The sequence below is a fragment of the Epinephelus fuscoguttatus genome, linkage group LG23 (genome assembly GCF_011397635.1).
Source record: "Epinephelus fuscoguttatus linkage group LG23, E.fuscoguttatus.final_Chr_v1".
Lineage (NCBI taxonomy): Eukaryota > Metazoa > Chordata > Actinopteri > Perciformes > Serranidae > Epinephelus > Epinephelus fuscoguttatus.
Genome location: NC_064774.1, coordinates 18,822,821 through 18,844,343, shown reverse-complemented (window position 1 = coordinate 18,844,343; position 21,523 = coordinate 18,822,821). Strand labels below are relative to the sequence as shown.

Below are 21,523 nucleotides of genomic sequence, written 5' to 3'. Positions count from 1 at the left end.
GTGTTATGTGCAGTATATGAATGGCTGATGTGCGATAATGTTATGTGTAGTATGTGTTTTTATGTTTGGACTATTATTGTGAAGCTCCAGAGTCCAAGACAATTTTTCCTACAGGGACAATAAAGTGTATCGTATCATATCGTATCGTATCGTACCGTATTGCAATGTCGTCTGAACTAAGAAACCTACCCCAAACCATGAAAAACTTAAACAGACACTCCCTCTAAAGTCAAGTCTATTTTAGTTAAATACCCAAATATCACAGATTACTCATTTTCATTAAGAAGTTTTACAGTCTGTACGAGGGATGTCCCTCAGATCCTGTATCGGCACGATCACGTTATTTTTCCAAAATTGGAATCGGTAATAAAAAATCGGAGGAATCAAAAGAACAAAAATGGCCAGGTTTTTCATCTATGTTGTTCATTGTTGCCTCAGCTTTCCAGTGTATTATAACCGAGCGTCGTGGGTTTACCTAACTGAGTGCAGCTAATAAGCAATAAACGGACAGGAGTCGAGACAACAGGTTCAGCGGCCACCGCTTCTCTCTTTATTCCGAGCAACACAGCCACACCTAACGGCGGAACCTCGCCTACCACGGCAACTCTGGAGGGACAATTTGTTTACAATTCAGAATTTGTTGGTGCTGAACCACCAATAAGCTTTTTGGATACTGTTTAAATAAAAAAACAAACCTTATGGGACAACGTGGATGCATTCTTTTTTTTTTTCTTTCTTAATGCTTTGCAAAGTATCGGATCGGACTTGGTATCGGACTCGGTTTCAAAATGAAAGACTCGGTATCGGATCGGACGCAAAAAAATATATGATCGGGACATCCCTAATCTGTACAGCATAAAGCAACCTTTGCCCTTAGATCTTTGATTCAGATGAGGATGAACTCCCCCCAAAAGCCCCTTTAACAGAGACAAAATGGAAGAAACCTCACAAATAGCAACTGAGGAGGGAGCCCTCTTCCTGGTCAGGCAGACGTATAATACTCTAGATATGGTGTGTACAGAATAGACCAAGATGAAAAAAGAATCAGTCAGGAGGACAGGATTATAGACTGCGAATGTGGAAAGTGGATCTGGAAGGATGTCAAGCAGCTTCAAAAGCCCACATACTTTAGCTACATAGTATGCACACATTAAGTGCATGAACTGGAACAGCTACATTCCTGGCTCCAAACCTTATCCTAAACCTAATCTGAACATAACTCCATAAATCAAGCATAAGTACAAAAAACACACCCTCTACATGTCCCCCATTTACTCCTCTTCTCTGCTCAGTGTTTGCCAAAAACACATTTGGGTGGGACAGTAGTTTGCAATGACCACAGACCAGCCAGAAACTGAAGATACAACTGGAGAAAACTCGATTAATGACCTAGATGCTAGGGAAACAGAGGCTAGGAAAGGCGGTAGGACTCGGACTCTTTGTAAAGCTTGTTTTATACCTGATTTATGTGGTTTGGGACTGTGGAAGGAAGCCAAAACAAAAACCAGAGTTCACCCAGAAAGAAGTGAGAACAGAAGTCAAAACCCTTGTTCTTCTTGTATTGGTTGTGTTTTGGGTTTTTCGATTGTTGATAAGTTGATAAAGACACCAAGGAGGAAAGGAAGAACTAGGAAAGTTCTGATCCTGGCTCATAAACACTGCTCCAGATTTTTCAGTTATCCAGCCTTTACTGTACATATGTAGCTCTTCGGAAACCAGAAGACTGGTGTCTTCAAGTGGAATATGCACAAACTCTGAGTGAAGTCACCTTTTGAATCCGTCCCAAATGGCCTCCAGCCAGTATCCAGCTCACTGCTCAGATGGATCATTGCACTAATGACTGAATGCGCCCACAGACTGCAGAGGCTCGCTGCCTGCAGCAGTTGGTAAAGCGTCATAAATACATTGACAGTAAATCTATTTGTCTGGTCTTCTGGGAGTATTAAATGTCTTATTCAGAGATCTGCATTGTGCAGCCTTTTAACAGCCTATTACATTAGTAGAATAACTCAACACGTGCTATTTTAAACATTTAAACCACAGTAGTTACACTCACTCCTCCAACAAGAAGAAGGTCCAACATGTCAGTGTCATCGCTGATGTATTTGTGCAACTCACCAAGAAGCCACATTTCTCTCTGTTAGTGATGAAACCTGACTGGATGTTGAAAGACTGCCGTGGTGTCTCAGTTAGCTGTGATGAAAATGACAATTTATACCTTAAAACATTAGGAAAAAATTATTGTTTAGTGGCTCATCAGGGCCAACAGTAATGACAAAGAGGAAAAAGCTTTGTTTATGTGGTTTACAAAACTTTAATTGTGTTCCACTTCCTCAACAAACTGCAGAAATTCACCTCTCACATTTCCTCATCTACATGTCTCCTTTGCTTTTATCCGGTGTTGTTGTGTCTCTTTAAAACGGGAAACAACAGGGCTTATGGGTAATGTAGTTATGGGTATGTTGCACTTTTACATATGGTCTAGCTGCTCAGATAATGTAGATTTTCTGACCTGAATTAAAATGAGAAGAAACTATGTTTAAAGCTTATCATTTTTATTTTATTTTAACCAATAAAATCACTTTTTTTTTATTTTTAAAGGAGCAAATGTGTCTGATTAAATTTTCTTTTTTACATGTTATGTTCCCACACAGCCAAAAGTTTTCTGCTCCAAGAGCTTAGTTGAATTATGATTCTTGTAAGAAGTGAAATGATTAGTTGAAGTACAGAAGTTCAGTCAGCAGCAGTTTTATTATTGTGTTGTTTCATTCAAGGATTTTTTTTATTTATATAGCCCAACAACCTCCAGTGGCTTTACAGTCTCTACAGTCAGTTTGGTTTGGTTTAGCTAAGCTTAGCATGGCTTTGTTTATTTTGGTTTGGTTTATCTTATCTTGTCTTATCTTATCTTAATTTAGTATAGTATAGTATAGTTTGGTTTAGTCTAGCTTAGCTTGGCTTTGTTTATTTTGGTTTGGTTTATCTTATCTTAGCTTATCTTAACTTAACTTAGCTTAGCTTAGCTTAGCTTAGCTTGGCTTAGTTTAGTTAGGTTAGGTTAGACCTGGTTTTGTTTGGTTTGATCTGGCTTGGTTTGGCTTGATGTGGCTTAGTTTAGTTTATTTTGGTTTGGTTTGGTTTGGTTTGGTTTAGCTAAGATTATCTTAGATTAGATTAGATTAGATTAGTTTAGTATAGTTTAGTTAAGTTGGGTTTGGTTTGGTTCAGTCTGGTCTGGTTTCGTTTGGTTTAGCTTACCTTAATTTAGTTTAGCTTAGCTTATCTTATCTTAGCTTAGCTTAGCTTAGCTTAACATAGCTTATCTTAGTTCAGTTTAGTTCGGTCATTTTTCAACTTATAAAACTCAAACAAGCTGGTAGACAGACAATAAATAAACATTAAGTTAATGCTTTATTTTAGCATTCATATACAAAAGAGAAACAAAAAACAAAACAGAACCGAAGAGGTGCAGGTTGAAGCCTTTGCTTATCACACCTACCCTACCTATAACATACAACACTCTTTATCCCTAGATCCTCAATTCGGATAAGTCACTTTTTTTTTCTTTTTTTTTTTTTTGACAAAAAAGACAACAAATTACAGAAACCACCCGTTGAGTGTGAATATTTGCTGGTTTCCTCAGTCTTTTCAAGAGCATTTTCTCTGTTATCTCACAGTTCATAGTCTTAACAATCAATTGAGAAAATAATTGTCAGATTAACCAGTAATAACGCCTAATTCATGGAATGCTAAATGAAAACAAGAAATGCAAACATGCACCAGAGCCCCTCAAAGTATTATTAAAACAAACAGTTACACTAAATAGTTTGCGAGCCAAATGGCTTTCTTATAATCCAATTTCAAAATAAACCCAGCCTGTGTTGTTAAAAAAATATTATTGAGCTACAGAAGTTAACATGCACCCGCTGAAGCAGTCCACCTCTACATCACACTGTCCAGCTTGCTCGTTAGCTTGTGTTAACAGTCGACCTTTGACCCCTCTCTGTGTCCGACAGGATCCAGTCACGGGTCTTCTGCCGGGCAGCCCAGATCAGCCTCACGCCTGGGTCAGAGACAATGTTTACTGCGTCATATCTGTGTGGGCTCTTAGTCTGGCCTACAGGAAGAACGCTGACAGGGATGAGGACAAGGCCAAGGCCTATGAACTGGAGCAGGTGGGTGTCTGTCTGGCATTGGGTTGTGGGAGGAGATTTTTGTTCTTACTGCCTGAAATATGTCCCAGTGTGGGGTGTTTCTCTGTGCTGATGAAGGGCAGAAATTGGTTGTCTCGTTTTTCTGCCTGAAGACCAAAAACTATGTTGAAAATGTTGACATCTGACCATCTTTCTCCCTCTAGAGTGTGGTGAAGCTAATGAGAGGCATCCTTCAGTGTATAATGAGGCAGGTATGTTGTATTAAGTATTTTTTGGTTTCCAACACACACAAGACACAACTTATTGCATATTGATCACACCTGTATCAACTTTACTCAGTGTTTTTCTGCTTTATTTGCTTCCTGGTTATTTCTTTTGTTGAATACTTAATGTTTTTGTCGTAGCTGGATAAGGTGGAGAAGTTCAAATACAGCAGAAGTACCTCAGACTCGCTCCACGCCAAGTACAACACCAGGACCTGTGCTCCTGTTGTCGGGGACAACGAGTGGGGTCACCTGCAGGTCGACGCCACCTCCATCTTCCTGCTCTTCCTCGCTCAGATGACTGCGTCCGGTAAATATGCAGCAAAGAGACATTTCTACATAGACCTTTGAAGTTGTTGAGTGGGGCTAAATTGGCTCATCCTCAAAACTTCTGGGAGTTTTTAGGTGTTATAGATTTGAAGAATACATTTTTGATACTTGTTTGGGTTTTGTTTCCCTGACGAAAAAGATGAAGGATATTTAAGGTAATGGGATGGAAAAATGGTACGTTTTGGGAGATGAGAGTCAGAGAAATATGTTCCAGCTAATCCTTTTCTCAGCTGTTTTTTAGATTTAGTCTGACATTATATTTAGTCAACTTTATCCTTCCTATTTGCAGTTTGTTTTTACTCTTTGAGAACTTCAGGAAAAACATTTTACTTTTTGAACAGGAAGCAAAGAACAAGAAGTGTTGTGTCATCACAGTGTGGTCACGTTTCTTCATTCTACTGTCATTGATTGTTAGACCAGATTGTGTTTGTAAAGCACAGACAGATGCTATTATACCTCGTATCTCAACTGGTAAATGCCTCTATAAAGTGTCCATTCCTGTGTTTGTGTGTGTGCACCAGGTCTCCATATCGTTTACACCCAAGATGAAGTAGACGTAGTCCAGAATCTCATGTTCTACATTGAAGCAGCTTACAAAGTGGCTGTAAGTGATCAATCATTGTCAGCATCCTCAAAACAAAACATTCCCCTTATCTGTTTTAATGATTGAGAACTTTTCTAGAACCAGTAATGTCTGATCTTTCCTTTTCTGGTTCTTCACAGGATTATGGGATGTGGGAAAGAGGAGACAAAACCAACCAGGGCATCACCGAGATCAACGCCAGCTCTATAGGCATGGCCAAGGTTAGCACACACACACACACACAGAAACACACAGTTTCCCTTGTCTTTCCTTTCCCTGAGTGTGACATGATAAGGGCAGGTAGATGGAGGAGAAACCAGCCTGGGTGCTGAGTGAGAGCAGAACAGGTGCTCCAGTAAAAAATCTCCAGCATGGTGGAAGGTGTCTAGTCACTGCGGCGGCCTTTACATTGACCTTTAGACGACCCAGACCCTCCCCCTGACTCAGGGTCGGATGGGACGACTTTGTTTTGGTGCTGGAAGTGTACACAGTGTCAGTTTTGATAAATCAAATGCTGCCGTCAGATAAAATCTTTCAATTGAAATCTCTTGCAAAGAGCTCAGATTCATTTTTAGCTGAATATTTTAGTTTTTTTAATGTCATAAAAGCGTTTCACAGCACGAGAAAGTCTTGTCTCAGTTGATAAACATCCTGATTCTTGTAAGGAAGTTTTCACATGAGAGGATACTCGCTCTCTGGGCCCGACTCAGCGCTGTCCTTGGCCCGCAGTGTACAGGAGGTATCAGGTTCTCTGCGGTCTTCCAAGAATGGCGTCTCACTCAGAAATAACACAGAGTACTCGCAGTACCCAGTGGGCGCACACACACACACACACACACACACACACACACACACACACAAAGTTTAATTTAAGACCTTGGAAAGGGGCACCTCTGCAGGACGTTCCCTGCTCCATTAATTACATGTAGTTAGTTATAAGTATTTATAAAGCAAAGCAGCATGACTGTAATCTATACTATACTATCATATACAACAGCTATGTATACATAATACTGCTACTGCTGTATTTCCTCTCTAGAGTCATCAATCAACCAATATTGAAACCCAAACTCCAGTAGCATGTCTTAAGTAAAGGTAAAAACTGGTCAGGTCTGAGTTCCCAAACAACCCACAGAACCACTTTGCCTCTCCTTCAGGATGTCAGTAATTTAAACACATAAATTGTCCCGTGTGTGGTTTATCTTATCCTGTGGTTCATATTTTCGAAGTTGTTTCTGGGGAATACCTCGCGTAGGTGGGAAACCTAAAGGATTTTCAGCAGAAATTGCTTGACTATGTACATAAAATTAAAATGTCCAAGAACATAACAAAAGATGAACAGAGCCTGCAGGAGTTCTCGAGTCTAACTACTACCCTAGACAGCGTTATTATCTATATTCTTGTCTTTCTGTTTTATAGTTTGACCATTTTCATTCATCTGTATCCTGTATGTAAGATTCTCCATCACCCGAGTATCATCTAGGTTTTTGTTTTTACTCTCACCAAAGATTTAATTTCCAGTTACGTTTACTGTCATTGCTGTTATCTTCACTGTCAACCAAGATAGTGAAATGTGTTGCTCAACTGTTCGATATTTGCTCATTTAATTTAACTATTAGTATCAGCACTGGTTTAAAAAAGCAAGTGTCAGTTAGTCTCTGTTTTATACTCTGATGTGCTGTGTGTGCACGGAGCTAAAGTCTATTTATATATTCTATTTAAATGAATTATGTAACCTGGATTATGATATAAAAACATAATGCCAGGCAATACAGCGTATTTCTGTGAAAATCTGGAGACTAGCTGGGAATAAGCCTTAGTAATCCTGTTTTACATACTACAGTATGTCTTATACTGTGTTGTAATATTTTGTTTTTTAAATCTACTTGAAATGCGTTATACTGTTGTCTTGTTTTAAATGAGCGCCACATGACTTCTGTGTGTCCTCCAGGCAGCTCTGGAGGCTTTGGACGACCTCAACCTGTTTGGAGCAAAAGGAGGACCTGGATCTGTGGTCCACGCTTTGGCTGATGACATACAGCACTGCCAGGTACACACACACACACACACACACACACACACACACAGTTGTTAAAACATTCATATATGATATTAACTTTCTACTTTCCTTCCGCCCTCAGTCCATCCTGACGTCCATGTTACCCAGAGCGTCCATCTCTAAAGAGGTGGATGCTGGAGTCCTGGCCATCATCTCGTACCCCGCCTTCGCTGTTGATGACATCAGCATAGTCAACCTGACCAAGGAGGAGATCATCTCCAAACTGCAGGTGCAGACAAGTGCAGCGGAACAGGAAAAGGATTTACTTTTACTGTCAACACTATACAGTCAATATTTGGAAAGAGAAGATCAGCTTTACATATACAAAAGGTAGAAGAAAGTTGGCATGTAGGGCTGCAGCTAAGTAGTAATCTTTAATCACCTTTAAAATAACTGATTTATTGTTTATTCTTTATGCAGTATCAGAAAATCTTCATCACAGCTTAATACAGTCCAAAACAACTTTCTGATTCACAGTATTTATAAAAGACAAAATACTTTGTTCAGGATAAAACAGTTAAGTTCTGGACTTATGGACTTATGGACTTCCATTCCGTGTGCCTGTTGTAAGTGTTGGAAATTTTCTTCAAAGTTTGCCAAATAAACAATTTAAAGGATATTAAATGTTAAGCTAAGTATGTGTTTGAGAAAGCCGTTTCTCTCTGACCAAGCTGGCGTACAAAATTGGCAATAAAAAGGGGAAGAAGTCTAACTTTGTGTATAAAAATATGCTCAAAGGAAACAAGTTCTGACAAATACATGACATAAAGACAGTATGAAGCCATATTTGATGAACAGGTGTGGATTATTATTGGACTATTAGCTATGGAGAGGAGGATGAGGCAGAATATCTTAACGTAAAGTCATAATTAATGTCACTTGTTTTGATAAAGAGCATGTTTAACAGATGCTGCCAGTGTTCACACCTCATGCATTTGTACACTTAGTGAAGCAGCCACACTGGTGAATATCTGTGCTCGCTGACTTCCTCTCTGTGTCTGTTCAGGGTCGATATGGCTGCTGCAGGTTTCTGAGAGACGGACACAAAACACCTAAAGAGGTAAACAACCCCTAAAGGTATATGATAATCCATTTGTCTCACTGTGTTCAGATTAGAAGTAATGAGACCAATGTTATTCCATGGCATCTCTGTTTAGGTGCATAGTGTTCAGTGTTAAATAGCAGCAGTTTAAAGACAGTAGTGACTCTTGTTGAAAGTCTTAAGCTCTCTCCTTCTTTCAGTCTTTTTCTCCTCCTTTCTTATGAGCCTCAGTGGCCAGACACTTCTACATTAAGCAGCTGAATGAATTCAAACATGTCCGCTCACAAAGGGCTGAGTGTGGCAGGAGCTGTGTGTCATGGTCAGCGTTGCTTAGCTCTTACGTAACGGGTTCTTGGAGGAGGCTGTTTGGATTAATGGACTGCAGCGAAAGGGTTCACTTTATCTTGACATGTTCTTTTGTGCTCCGATTTTTTTTATGCTTTTTGGCTTTTGACGACAATGTTTTGGTGCCGCTTGGTGTAGAATACATTAGACAACACTTCAGACTAAGACATTTCTAGAAGAAAGAAGCTACAAATTAGCCCTTGCACACATTGATATAATGTAAGTGAATTCTGCCTCTGTTTTCTCGCCTTTGTTTCTCCAGGATCCAAACCGCCTGTATTACGAGTCTGCAGAACTGAAGCTGTTTGAGAACATAGAGTGCGAGTGGCCGCTGTTCTGGACCTACCTCATACTGGATGGCATCTTTATCAACAGCCCCGAGCAGGTAATTTACATCAGCTTCTGTGTTTCCATTCCAAGCATCATTGTGTTTACAATATGTATACATGCCTCTGTGGATATTTACAGTGTAGATGTTTGATTTTACTCTGTTTGTCGTTCTAGGTGCAGGAGTACCAGGAGGCTCTGGAGGGCATCCTGATCAAGCAGAAAGACGGGATACGACTGCTGCCAGAGCTCTACAGTGTCCCCCCAGATAAGGTAATGCATTTCAGGGGAAGCTGTAGAAATTCTTGATGACGTGAATCTTTATAAGGTATTTTAAATGTGCTTGTATGGTTCATTCATTTTGTTTCTGCAACAAATGAGACAAAGGAAATTTACAGTTTGAACTTTTTTTTGTATCTTTGTATTGTTTGTTTGTGTGTACGAACAGGTGGAGGAGGAGTATGTGAACCCCCACTCTGTGGAGAGGATCCCAATGGGTAAATGTCCTCTGAAATGGGGACAGTCTCTGTACATCCTTGGAAACCTTCTGTCCGAGGTGAGCAGTCAGGTCACGAGCTATAAGGGAAATTCTGTGGATTTTCAACCAGCTCTGTGTCATCGCAGTGTGTGCAAGTAAACAGTGTTAGGCTATCACCCATGCCATGAGCATCTGGACCTCCCCAGCCCATCCACCGGCAATAGGCGGGGTTTCTGTGAAGTGCTGTTAAGTTTAATTGATTCAAAACACACATTAAACATGGCTTTCTAGAGACAATTTCAAACTCAAGTACACAAATCAGCTTCGCTATAACTCGCAGCATTCACAGACAAACACTTGTCTTTATCTGGACACATTTTGCCCACAAATACAACATGCTAATGTTTTTAGCACAAGCCTATGGCATTTTACATTGTATAAATTAGCCTAGTGGCTAGCGGACTTTTCCTCTACTCATATGAAGCCAGGGACAACAGCAACATTTAACAAAGGTAACGTTACAAAATTCGGTTCCATTACAACTCACAAGGTTCACTGACAAAACAACTGTCTTATACTGAACACGTTTTCCAAACAAATATAACATGCTAACGTTATTAGCGGCAGCCTATGGCATTTCACATTGTATAAATTAGCCTAGTGGCTAGCGGAGATTTCCTGTGCTCATATGAAGCCAGGATAAATCACACACAAGACTTAAAATGCTATTTTGTGGAGGCTTTATTGTCTTCACAATCTATTGTTTCTTATCTGTGAAATTAATGTAAATAAAAGATTTGTTTCCACTGAGGGTTTCAGCTTATAAAGATAGACAGGAGGTCTTCGTCGCCGTGACGTGTAGTTACATTTCCAGGGAGGTGCACATCAGATTGTGGCATAGGCTATTGCGTAAATTGGCAAGGTTTCCCTTTAAGGTGGATTATTTTCCAGAAAAAATATATGAAGTTAATACCAGGGAGTTCTTAAGCTACTAATTTCTAATTCCGATTTCTTTTTTGCTTTCTAATTATTTTGTGCCTGTTAAACTAAGCATTGTTGTTGCTTTTGCTCCACTGACTCTGTTTCTTTGTTTCATTTATGTACAGCATGTATGTTACAGTATAAATGTTTTCTATTAAATGCTAAACAAATTTATTTTATAATTTTATCATGATAAAATTATCCTTAGGTTGTAGAGCTTTAGCATCTTACAGTGTCTGATAATGTTCAGGTGAAGTTTATGTGTTGTCTTCATTTTCACTTGTTTTTTTTTTTATGCTCAGTCTCACTCTCTTACCCAACAAACCAAAATCTTGTGGATTTTTGGACTCTGACATTCAAAGCTCTGTCTCATTTTTCCAGGGATTTCTGGCCCCCGGAGAGATCGACCCTCTTAACCGACGTTTCTCCACCATCCCAAAGCCTGATGTGGTTGTACAGGGTGAGTTCCCAGATTAGTGTTGGAAATTCTGGATACACTCCAAGTGACATGTGTATATTGGTGTCAGTGGTTTAAGTTTTTTGAAACATGTTCAAACCTCTTCCCTCTCATAGTGTCGATTCTGGCAGAGACTGAGGAGATTAAAGAGCTGCTGCTGAAGAACGGTATAGATGTGGAGACTGTTGCTGACATCCATCCCATCCACGTGCAGCCCTCCAGAGTCCTCAGCCACATCTACGCCAGACTCGGTACAAACTCAGAGGGCTTTTTCTTTTAAGATAAAGTTAGACCAAAAACAAATTTGGACTCTCATTTGTTCATTTACTGTTATTTATTTATTCATATTTATAAATTCATCCATAAAACATGAATGGAAGTAGGGAATATGGGGCCAGTGTACTCTGATTTATAATTGTTGTTGTAAAAGAGTTTCTTTTATCATTTTTATTGATTGATTTCACATGAGAAGAACCTCAACAGTTTAGATTTGATTTATTCTTAGTGTTTCATGGTTTATTACACTCTTTGTACGTAAGAGACGAGTATTACAATTAATACAGTTAATTAATATCTCTGTTTATTTTGCCTTGTGCATTAATATGATGGCATTCAGTTGCGATATGTGTCCTTATGAAAGTATGACTCTTACGAAAAAAGGACTCCAGACACCATTGAGACATGAGACACTGAGATACTGTTACTTGCTTCACTTAATGATGAGTAAAGGCCTTGTGCTATTGAGGGGTAATACTGCTTGGCCCAGCAGCTGTTGGAGCTAAATTTAAATCAGCTAGTCCCCTATGAATGATAAGGGACTTAAGTTTTTCACGGCAATGCTGAGAATTTTCAGCGATTTGGAGTCCGAGATCTGAGAAAATGCAACTTTTTGCTGCTTGCATCGTTCAGAAAACATCAGATCTGAGTCACAATAAAGGGCAAAAAAATAGAATTTAGACACTTTAAGTTTAATAGCTACACAAATGTTTACCTCTCCAGGTCTTTACTCACCCTTCTCCCCTCTTTACCTGCTCTGCTGCAGGTCGTAACCCGAGGCTGGGTCTGACGGGGCGGCCTTACAGGAGAATAGGAGTCCTGGGAACCTCCAAATTCTACACTATCAGGAATACCATCTTCTCATTCACACCTCAGGTTAGTAAGGAAACATACAGTGTCGTGGGATAAGATATTTATAGCCAGTGGTAAAACATATCCAAGTACCTTAAACAAGTACTGCACCTCTCAAATGACTGTTGGTTTATCAATTATTCACCCCGCGTTATGTTGAAATTGTGAAGGAAACATTTTTCTTGCATGCCTCAATGGTGAACGAAGAATCCAAAAACAAAAAAATTCTTGATGAATTTAAGTCACAGGAGTATAGTTTAACAACAGTAAAACTATATTAAAACATTTACTAACAAACTCTCACACATCTCCTGCAGCATAATTTTAGTTACTTTACAGATTCAGACTTTCACCTTATTGCTCGAAGTCCTCCATTCTTATAGTCTGTGTTTGCCAACTTGAAGACATCATAAAAGACCAGATACTCACTGGATTCACTTCTCATCCTGGTGGAAAAAAAAATGCGAGAGTCATCCCTTCGTTTCTCCCCTTAAACCCTCCAGTTCATCGACCACCAGCAGTTCTACCTGGCGTTGGACAACAAAATGATCGTGGAGATGTTGAGGACAGAAATCGCCTACCTCGCATCCAGATGGAGGATGACTGGACGACCCACTGTCACTTTTCCCATTTCACAGTCTATGCTGAGTATGTACACACACACACCATGTATCTAGACGTGCTTATATGTTTTAAAAAGTGTTGGAAAATGTATTAAATTTAGTCACTGAAGGTGCTGTATGTCCACCCTGAGACTAAAGGGTGAAGTTAGTACTGCATGATGCAACCTGTCTGTTTAACTGAGATTGGGAAATCTTGAATTTTATATATATGAATACTGAAACTGTACATGTATAAACTGTATGTGTTCCTTGTGTGTGTGTGTGTGTGTGTGTGTGTGTGTGTGTTTCAGCTGAAGACCATACAAACCTGGACCCTGCAGTTCTGGCCACACTCAAGAAGCTACAGGATGGATATTATGGAGGAGCAAGGTGAATTTTACCAAAGAAAAGTGGACTTTGTGTTTGTAGATGAAGCATTTTTAATTTCAGTAAAGAAAAAAAAAATGAAAATGAAGGGGGTTTAGTATATCCCTTCCAGAATTACGATGTACATACATCTGGGTCTCTAACCTCAGTATTCCTACTTTAAAATCCTGTCCTCCTTTCCAGGATCCAGACAGGGAAGCTGTCGGAGTTCTTGACCACTTCCTGTTTCGCTCACCTGAGCTTCCTGGATGGTAAGGGTTCTGGTAGCATGATCCGCCATGACGAAGAGTATGATGATGAGGGTGACAGCGATGGATACGTGCATGAATTACGCCATGATGATGGTAAGAAAAAACAGATTGATGGATGGGGAGGAATGGTGACACCAGGGATGGAAACATTTATTAACGATGGAGGTCACGCTGCCAGGTGGCGGTGGTTTGTTTTCCATTGTTGGTTTGACCTTTCCTGGTGGTATGTATTCCTTAAATACATACACGGTCATAAACTGTAGAAGCACATAGAAGCTGTGCCTGTATGTACTGAACTGAACAGGGTTCCCACACCTCCATCAGATCTTTTAAAGATCGTGAATTTGAGGGGAAAAAATGACCAGCGCTAAAATCTTCCTGGATATTTTCCCCACATGGAAATTCTGACCAATCAAGAGCAGCTTTCTCATGCAGGGCATTTGATCTGGTCCACTTGTAAATACTGCTGTGAAAACATGAACCAACTCTAGGCAGTTATACAACTTTGTAATAAAATGAGTCCCTGATTCAGACCAAAGCAAGACAACTCTAGGTCTGAAAGCACCCTCAGACTATGCCATGTTTGGTCTTTGAATTTGAGGGACTTGTGCCTGGAAGTCCTTGAAAAGTCCTTGAATTTGATGTTCAATAAGGTGTGTGTGAACCCTGTGTTAGGACCATGATTCACCTTTTAAGAGACTCAAAATTACACATGAACTGCAATACATGTATGTGACGACATGTTTATGTCTCCCAGAAGAAAAAAGACCAAATGAAGTTTGTGATTCTTGTAGTTTTTCTTGTAAGATTTCGAATTGTCTTCTAATTATATGTACCTGTCTTTGAGAGTGATGTCATTCAGCTAACCCCTTAATTTGAAATCCAAAAATAACAAAAAAGATCCTTTGATATGTATTATCTGTGTTTAATCTCAGCAGAAACGTGACATAAAACTAAGTAACCTGTTGCAGATTCTCATTAGCCACCACTTCTTTTATTGCCACTCTTTCTCCTGTCCCCATCCTCTCTGTGTAGCTCTGTTGGTTGTTAAAATATTTCTCAACCTTGGACTTGCAGACGCCACGTTTAAAATTAAACACAACAACTCAAATTCACATGATGGCTGAAGCTGCCGTCTTCATGGCTTGAGAAGGTTGAGAAATGCTGCTTTGCCTGTGTCGCGTTCAAAACACCTGATTGCAGATTTAAAGATTTTAAATCTTTTAATCAAGTCATTTTCTCACTGGATTTGGACTTACAAAATATATGCACAGTTCAGCATGTTTTAACAGGTCTTGTTGTTGCATCAAGTGCGTAGCTGGCTTAATTTAACGCACATGCATGTTTTAAAATGACTTGTCTGACAGCTGCTGTGTCAGCATCTCTGTCTACAGATAATCCTTATATCAAAATCAGCAAGCATTTTGATTGTGAGAGATGATGCATGTTGTTATTGTCACAGTTTAAAGGGTCAGTTCACCCAAAATCTGTGTGTATTTAGCCATGCAAATAATGTTGGTTTTATTGTTAATGGTGTTTTTAACTAGATTTTAACTTCTAAACTCTATGTATGGCTAGATACCACTGTGTGTGTGCATGATAAAATGTGTTTTAGGGGGATTTGGGTGAACAAACCTTTTTAAAAACTGCATGTTAAATGTCAAAATATGTTTTAAAATAAGAACACTTTTTAAAATTTGAATTCTTTTTGTAAATAAGATGGTTTAGTTGAGATGTTAGGGTTTCTTAAGGACTTGTGTGTTCACTGAATAAAGGTGAGTTGAATCTGTTGGTATTTAAAACTCAATAAACCTTTTTCCTTTCTGCTCTCTATCTCTGTGTCTCCATGCTCCACACTTCTGTTCTTTTTTTTTCCCCCCACTTTTCAATTGTCTTTCTCAACCTCGTCCTTCTTGTCCTCCTCTGCAGAGGCCGACGACCTTGCGCAGTACCTGGACCACCTGTTGGCTCACGCTGCACCCAAGAAGCCCAAGCGGCAGATTGGAGGTCTGGGGAGGTTCAAGGCTGCGGCCACCAAAACCAAGGAGATGGTGACCCTGATGAGCAAGGCTCAGAACCTCGATGTACAAAGTGAGCTGATCCTTCCTCTCACAAAAATATCCCAAACATATAGACACTTACTGACACCGGACTGTTTCTTTTTGTCCAGATGTGAACATGTACCTGCCGAACAAGCTGTTCCGCTCTCCTCAGTCTTCCCTCAACCTGAACCTCCCAGACTCCTCTGCACAGCAAGAAACTCAGGTGTGTTTACGAGACCTTTAATCTCAATGTAGTTGCTCTATGTATGTTCTATGTATGCAGCTTTAACTTTCCACCTCTGTCCTCCAGGCTCCGCAGGTGAGCGTCTCAACAGAAAGCGGCATCCCCAAAGACGCCAGTGGAGGCATCGACTACGACGCTTTGGTCCAGCTGCTAAAAGACACGCAAAGTCTCCAGGACCAGGCTGATATCCTCTACATCCTCTTCAAAGACAAGTGAGATACATGGTTTAGTTTAGCTTTATTGGAACTGTTAGGTCAAATTTAAAGGGACAGTTCACCAGAAAATCAAAAATACATCTTTTTCCTCTTACCTGTAGCACTATTTATTGATCTAGTTTGTTTTGGTGTGAGTCACTGAGTGTTGGAGATATCAGCGCCAAAAATATATATATATTTGAAAAATTCAACAGCAATGTCTCTTTCCAGAAACCATGACTCTGTTACTCAAGATAATCCACAGACCTTTAGTGAGTAGTTTCATTTAGGAACTATTTTCTTTCTACTGATTCACACCCACCAACCGCATCACCACGCAGAAACAACTAGTTCAAGAACCTTTAGTTTTTGGTTTTTTTTAGTAATTTAGTGCTTTAAAATTCATCTCAGAATTGTGTGGGGAAAACGTTTCTGTACATCAACGTATAAGCAGAGATGTTAGCAGAGCTGGTCGTGTATTTTAAAGATGGTTGCTTGCAGAGCTAGAAGAAGAGACAGATAAGCTCTTCTCTGCAGCATTAGGTAGTATTTTTCCCATATGTTTCTGTATGGTTATTAGGGGTGTAAATCACCAGTTTCTTCACGATAGAATATCATATTGATTCTTTGGACAACCGTATGATATTACAAAGTCTGCCACGACATGATTTCGTTTCGATACGATTCAGGGGCCTGCGATCGACATGACACCATATTATCTGCCCATATAACACAGTCTCTTACAGAAGAAGCTGCCACACCTTCCTTTCTTTTATGCTTTTGGCCATGAAAGATAAAAACAACACAAAAATAATGTAGTAGTAAGTAATTGTAACTGCTTAAGTGCAGTAAAATTTACTTAAAACCGACTCCAATAGCACAAACAAAACAGCACATGGGATAAATAAACCTTCAGGGCTTCTTGGCAAAAAGCCCTTTCTGAAAGACAGTTTTCATTTGAACCCAAACCATCATCTGTTTCCTACATTTTCAGGTCTGTCTGGTTTAAAGCCCTGAAGGCAGACTTCTCCCAACAGCCAAACAAAACATCATTTGAAATAAGTATCAAATTCAGCTCAGTAACAGCTGTCAGGGTTCACAGACATGTCAGTTGTTTTTTGCTTGTCACACATTATTAGCTTAAGCATGTTTACAATGCATAAATTAGCCTAGCGGCTAGCAGACTTTTTCCCTATACTCATAGCTTAACAAAGTTGTTATTTTTCTTACTCCCCGTTGGTTTAAGTCACTGTATCTCCAAACAGAACAGCTCTTTTGAATTTCAGCCTGCATGCACTGTTATTCGGTCCAGTATTGTTGAAACAGAGCAGCTAATGTTGCTGTAGCTGAGTGAGAAGCCTGACTAAATAGGTATCGTGACGTCATGTTTTATCTTGTAACATCATTGTTTACACACACCATGTGCTCTGTCTGTTGATCTGTACTCCATGGAGTCCATCCATGGATTTCCATGCTGCTGATTTAGACACCCCTAGTTGGCACCAATAATTTAAAATGGTATTTAAAGGAGTTGTAATAGGATATGAAAACAATAAATGGTATGAGCAGCCGTACTGCCAGCAAACATGCCAGCATGAAAATGTGTCACGTGTTTTTTATGTACCGTATGATCATCTTGAGGATTCATACTTGAGGTCGTCTAAAGGTTCTGTAAATTGACCAGAAGGGGCAGCTGTAAGTTGGCCAAAAAAAGTTAAAAAAGCTGCTGTTGTTGCTTTTGTTTCCATCCCAGGGGCATGGAGTGGGACACTCTGCTGCAGGGTAAGGGCACCACGGTGAGATCTCTGCTGTCTGACCTTTATGAGAAGGCAGGTGAACTCAAACACTGGAGCCTCATCAGGATGATCTCTGGCATACTGAAGAAGAAGGTGGAGGAGCTCGACTCGGTATGACTCACACACACACACATGTAAACATAGACAGAGTTATAAATAAAACAGGGTGACATTCACTGAATAGGCTTTCACTCTGGCACGGAGGCCATGTTTTCTTGCATGTGAAGGCCTCTGCACATCAAGTCTGTCATTTTTGTTTGCTTTTTCTTTTTTTGTTTAATTGTTATTTTTGTTGCGAAAATTTGGAATACAAGGCAAAACAAGAGGTTGAAAATTAGGAGCTTTAACTGAAAAAGATTGCGTCAGAGTTATGAGTGTAAAGCTTTAACCTCCTTTCATTCTTTAGAAGTCCGAAAGGGAAGTTTGCAGGGCAATCAACTCTGTAAATAAAGTTTGTATTAATTTACATTCCCCCAGCGCTGTTTTCTGATTGGCTGTGATCTGTTCTCAGGCCTGCTCTGATTTGCTGGCACACCAGAAGCACCTGACAGTGGGCCTCCCCCCTGAGCCCAGAGAGAAAACCATCACTGCTCCCATCCCTCCTGACCAGCTGGCCGCTCTCATTGACGAGGCCAGCGACAATAACATCAGCGTGGCCATACTCACTCAGGTGAGTCACGTCCTCTGGCGTCATTTAGGAGTTTATCCTCCTGTCTTCCTCTTTAACCTTCTCCTCTCTCCTCTGTCCTCTAGGAGATCATGGTGTATCTGGCTATGAGCATCAGGACTCAGCCCAACCTGTTCAGTGAGATGTTCAGGCTCCGTATCGGCCTCATCATCCAGGTCATGGCCACCGAACTGGCCCATTCGCTCAACTGCTCAGGTAAGGAAGGAAAGAGAGAGAGAAGATGATGTTTTAACTACGGATTAATTTCTCTATGAATCAGTTAATGGTTTGCCTGTCAGTCCAGAGCCCAAAGATGTCTGTTTTGAAATTCTGTGGATATTCTCATTTATCCAGGTCAATTCCATTTTGGCAACAATTAAATCGTAGGCAACTGGACATTTGATTTTGTCTAGAAGACGTTTCGCCTCTTATCCAAGCGGCTTCATCAGTTCTCAACGTATCGGTCTGACTAGTCCTCACTAGTCTGACAAACAGTGGAGTAAGACTCAGGTTTTTAACCTCTGTGGAGGTGTACACCCACCACCCTCATAAGACAATACTTCGTTAGTGGAGTTTCACTGGACCATTGTTTGGGTCAGGTGAGTCACACTAGTGAACGACAGTCGTTAGGAGTGAGTGGGGCCATTGGTGAGCCACTGGTGAGCAACAGTCGTTATCTTCTTTTCGACTCACACCACCCTCTGGAGCACAAACTGGGAGTTATCAGAACCTTACAGCACAGGGCTGATAATGTACCAACCACCACTCAGGCAAAGGTACAGGAGCACAAACATTTGAGGAGAGCGTTGGAAACTTGTGGCTACCCTAGTTGGACGTTTAACAGAACAAAACGATCCAACAAGAACAATAACTCAGAGAGGGCTGAAGAAGGAAACAAGCGCAGGAACATTGTCATACCCTATGTGTCCGGGGTGTCTGAGAAACTCAGGAGAATTTTCAACCAACATCAAATTCCTGTGTGTTTCAAACCAAGTAACACACTCAGGCAAAAACTGGTACACCCCAAAGACAGGGTACCGCACACTCAAAAAAGCAACCTAGTATATGCTGTCCAATGCAGTGAAGAATGCAAGGACTCATACATTGGTGAAACCAAACAACTATTAAACAAGCGCATGGCTCAACACAGAAGGGCAAACTCCTCAGGTCCAGTTTCTGCTGTTTATTTACATCTAAAGGAGAAGGCTCACTCCTTTGAGGACAGCAATGTGAAAATCTTGGACAGAGAGGACTGATGGTTCGAAAGAGGGGTGAAAGAATCCATCTACGTTAAAATAGAGAAGCCGTCTCTAAATAGGGGAGGTGGCCTGAGACACCACCTATCCCCCATTTACAATGCGGCCCTTGCTGCTGTACCTAAGAGATTGAACAACAAAGACTGCCCGAAACTAACCTCAAGTGGCTCAAAGAAACACAACGACAGTCGTTCACTGGTAACCACACATTATGTCTAACGACTGTTGCTCACCAGTGGCTCACCAATGGCCCCACTCACTCCTAACGACTGTCGTTCACTAGTGTGACTCACCTGACCCAAACAATGGTCCAGTGAAACTCCACTAACGAAGTATTGTCTTATGAGGGTGGTGGGTGTACACCTCCACAGAGGTTAAAAACCTGAGTCTTACTCCACTGTTTGTCAGACTAGTGAGGACTAGTCAGACCGATGCGTTGAGAACTGATGGAGCCGCTTGGATAAGAGGCGAAACGTCTTCTAGACAAAATCAAATGTCCAGTTGCCTACGATTCAACTGTTTTGAAATGCGTTAACTTTTCATTTGTGCTTTTGTGGTCGAATTGAAGACAGACTGAATGTGTGAAAATCTATTGACAACATTATTGATAGGCTTTAATATGAATTTTCAATGTGTTTTATCTCCTAAACTGGTAATGTTTAAGGGATAGTTCACCCCAAAAACATTGCTAAAAAAGCAAACTGTTTCATATACTGTAGGTTCATCTGAGCCATCTGTGAAACCATTAACGGGGTTCCCACGGGTCCTTGGAATCCTTGGACATTTGTGAATGTTATGGGGGAATTTCAAGGACATAATTAGACATGGTTGATTAAAAATTCTTTAATTTACAGTACAGGCCAAAAGTTTGGACACACCTTCTCATTCAATGCGTTTTCTTTATTTTCATGACTATTTACATTGTAGATTCTCACTGAAGGCATCAAAACTATGAATGAACACATGTGGAGTTATGTACTTAACAAAAAAAGGTGAAATAGCTGAAAACATGTTTTATATTCTAGTTTCTTCAAAATAGCCACCCTTTGCTCTGATTACTGCTTTGCACACTCTTGGCATTCTCTCCGTGAGCTTCAAGAGGTAGTCACCTGAAATGGTTTTCCAACAGTCTTGAAGGAGTTCCCAGAGGTGTTTAGCACTTGTTGGCCCCTTTGCCTTCACTCTGCGGTCCAGCTCACCCCAAACCATCTCGATTGGGTTCAGGTCCGGTGACTGTGGAGGCCAGGTCATCTGCCAGCACTCCATCACACTCCTTCTTGGTCAAATAGCCCTTACACAGCCTGGAGGTGTGTTTAGGGTCATTGTCCTGTTGAAAATAAATGATCGTCCAACTAAACGCAAACCGGATGGGATGGCATGTCGCTGCAGGATGCTGTGGTAGCCATGCTGGTTCAGTGTGCCTTCAATTTTGAATAAATCCCCAACAGTGTCACCAGCAAAACACCCCACACCATCACACCTCCTCCTCCATGCTTCACAGTGGGAACCAGGCATGTGGAATCCATCCGCTCACCTTTTCTGCGTCTCACAAAGACACGCGGTTGGAACCAAAGATCTCAAATTTGGACTCATCAGACCAAAGCACAGATTTCCACTGGTCTAATGTCCATTCCTTGTGTTTCTTGGCCCAAACAAATCTCTTCTGCTTGTTGCCTCTCCTTAGCAGTGGTTTCCTAGCAGCTATTTGACCATGAAGGCCTGATTCGCGCAGTCTCCTCTTAACAGTTGTTCTAGAGATGGGTCTGCTGCTAGAACTCTGTGTGGCATTCATCTGGTCTCTGATCTGAGCTGCTGTTAACTTGCGATTTCTGAGGCTGGTGACTCGGATGAACTTATCCTCAGAAGCAGAGGTGACTCTGGTCTTCCTTTCCTGGTCGGTCCTCATGTGTGCCAGTTTAGTTGTAGCGCTTGATGGT

At 40.7% G+C, this 21,523-nt stretch overlaps 2 protein-coding genes across 4 annotated transcripts in view; one reads left to right on the top strand and one right to left on the bottom strand.

Moving 5' to 3' along the window:
* Positions 1–21,523, bottom strand: part of rps4x (ribosomal protein S4 X-linked) — a 569,691-nt gene that overhangs the window by 97,791 nt on the left and 450,377 nt on the right. The gene's annotated exons all lie outside the window — the stretch shown is intronic.
* The window catches only part of phka1a (phosphorylase kinase, alpha 1a (muscle)), a 31,776-nt gene that overhangs the window by 1,491 nt on the left and 8,762 nt on the right, over positions 1–21,523 (top strand). For all 3 annotated transcript variants that reach the window (XM_049569289.1, XM_049569288.1, XM_049569290.1), the window contains exons 2-24: positions 4,017–4,175; positions 4,358–4,405; positions 4,559–4,727; positions 5,269–5,351; positions 5,471–5,551; positions 7,282–7,380; positions 7,472–7,618; positions 8,396–8,449; positions 9,039–9,161; positions 9,281–9,376; positions 9,552–9,659; positions 10,944–11,022; positions 11,136–11,270; positions 12,062–12,171; positions 12,651–12,795; positions 13,061–13,139; positions 13,320–13,480; positions 15,317–15,478; positions 15,558–15,652; positions 15,740–15,885; positions 17,621–17,774; positions 18,175–18,333; positions 18,417–18,546. In XM_049569289.1, the coding sequence (XP_049425246.1) occupies positions 4,017–4,175; positions 4,358–4,405; positions 4,559–4,727; positions 5,269–5,351; positions 5,471–5,551; positions 7,282–7,380; positions 7,472–7,618; positions 8,396–8,449; positions 9,039–9,161; positions 9,281–9,376; positions 9,552–9,659; positions 10,944–11,022; positions 11,136–11,270; positions 12,062–12,171; positions 12,651–12,795; positions 13,061–13,139; positions 13,320–13,480; positions 15,317–15,478; positions 15,558–15,652; positions 15,740–15,885; positions 17,621–17,774; positions 18,175–18,333; positions 18,417–18,546 (2,722 nt within the window). The remainder of the gene's footprint in view (positions 1–4,016; positions 4,176–4,357; positions 4,406–4,558; positions 4,728–5,268; positions 5,352–5,470; positions 5,552–7,281; positions 7,381–7,471; positions 7,619–8,395; positions 8,450–9,038; positions 9,162–9,280; positions 9,377–9,551; positions 9,660–10,943; positions 11,023–11,135; positions 11,271–12,061; positions 12,172–12,650; positions 12,796–13,060; positions 13,140–13,319; positions 13,481–15,316; positions 15,479–15,557; positions 15,653–15,739; positions 15,886–17,620; positions 17,775–18,174; positions 18,334–18,416; positions 18,547–21,523) is intronic.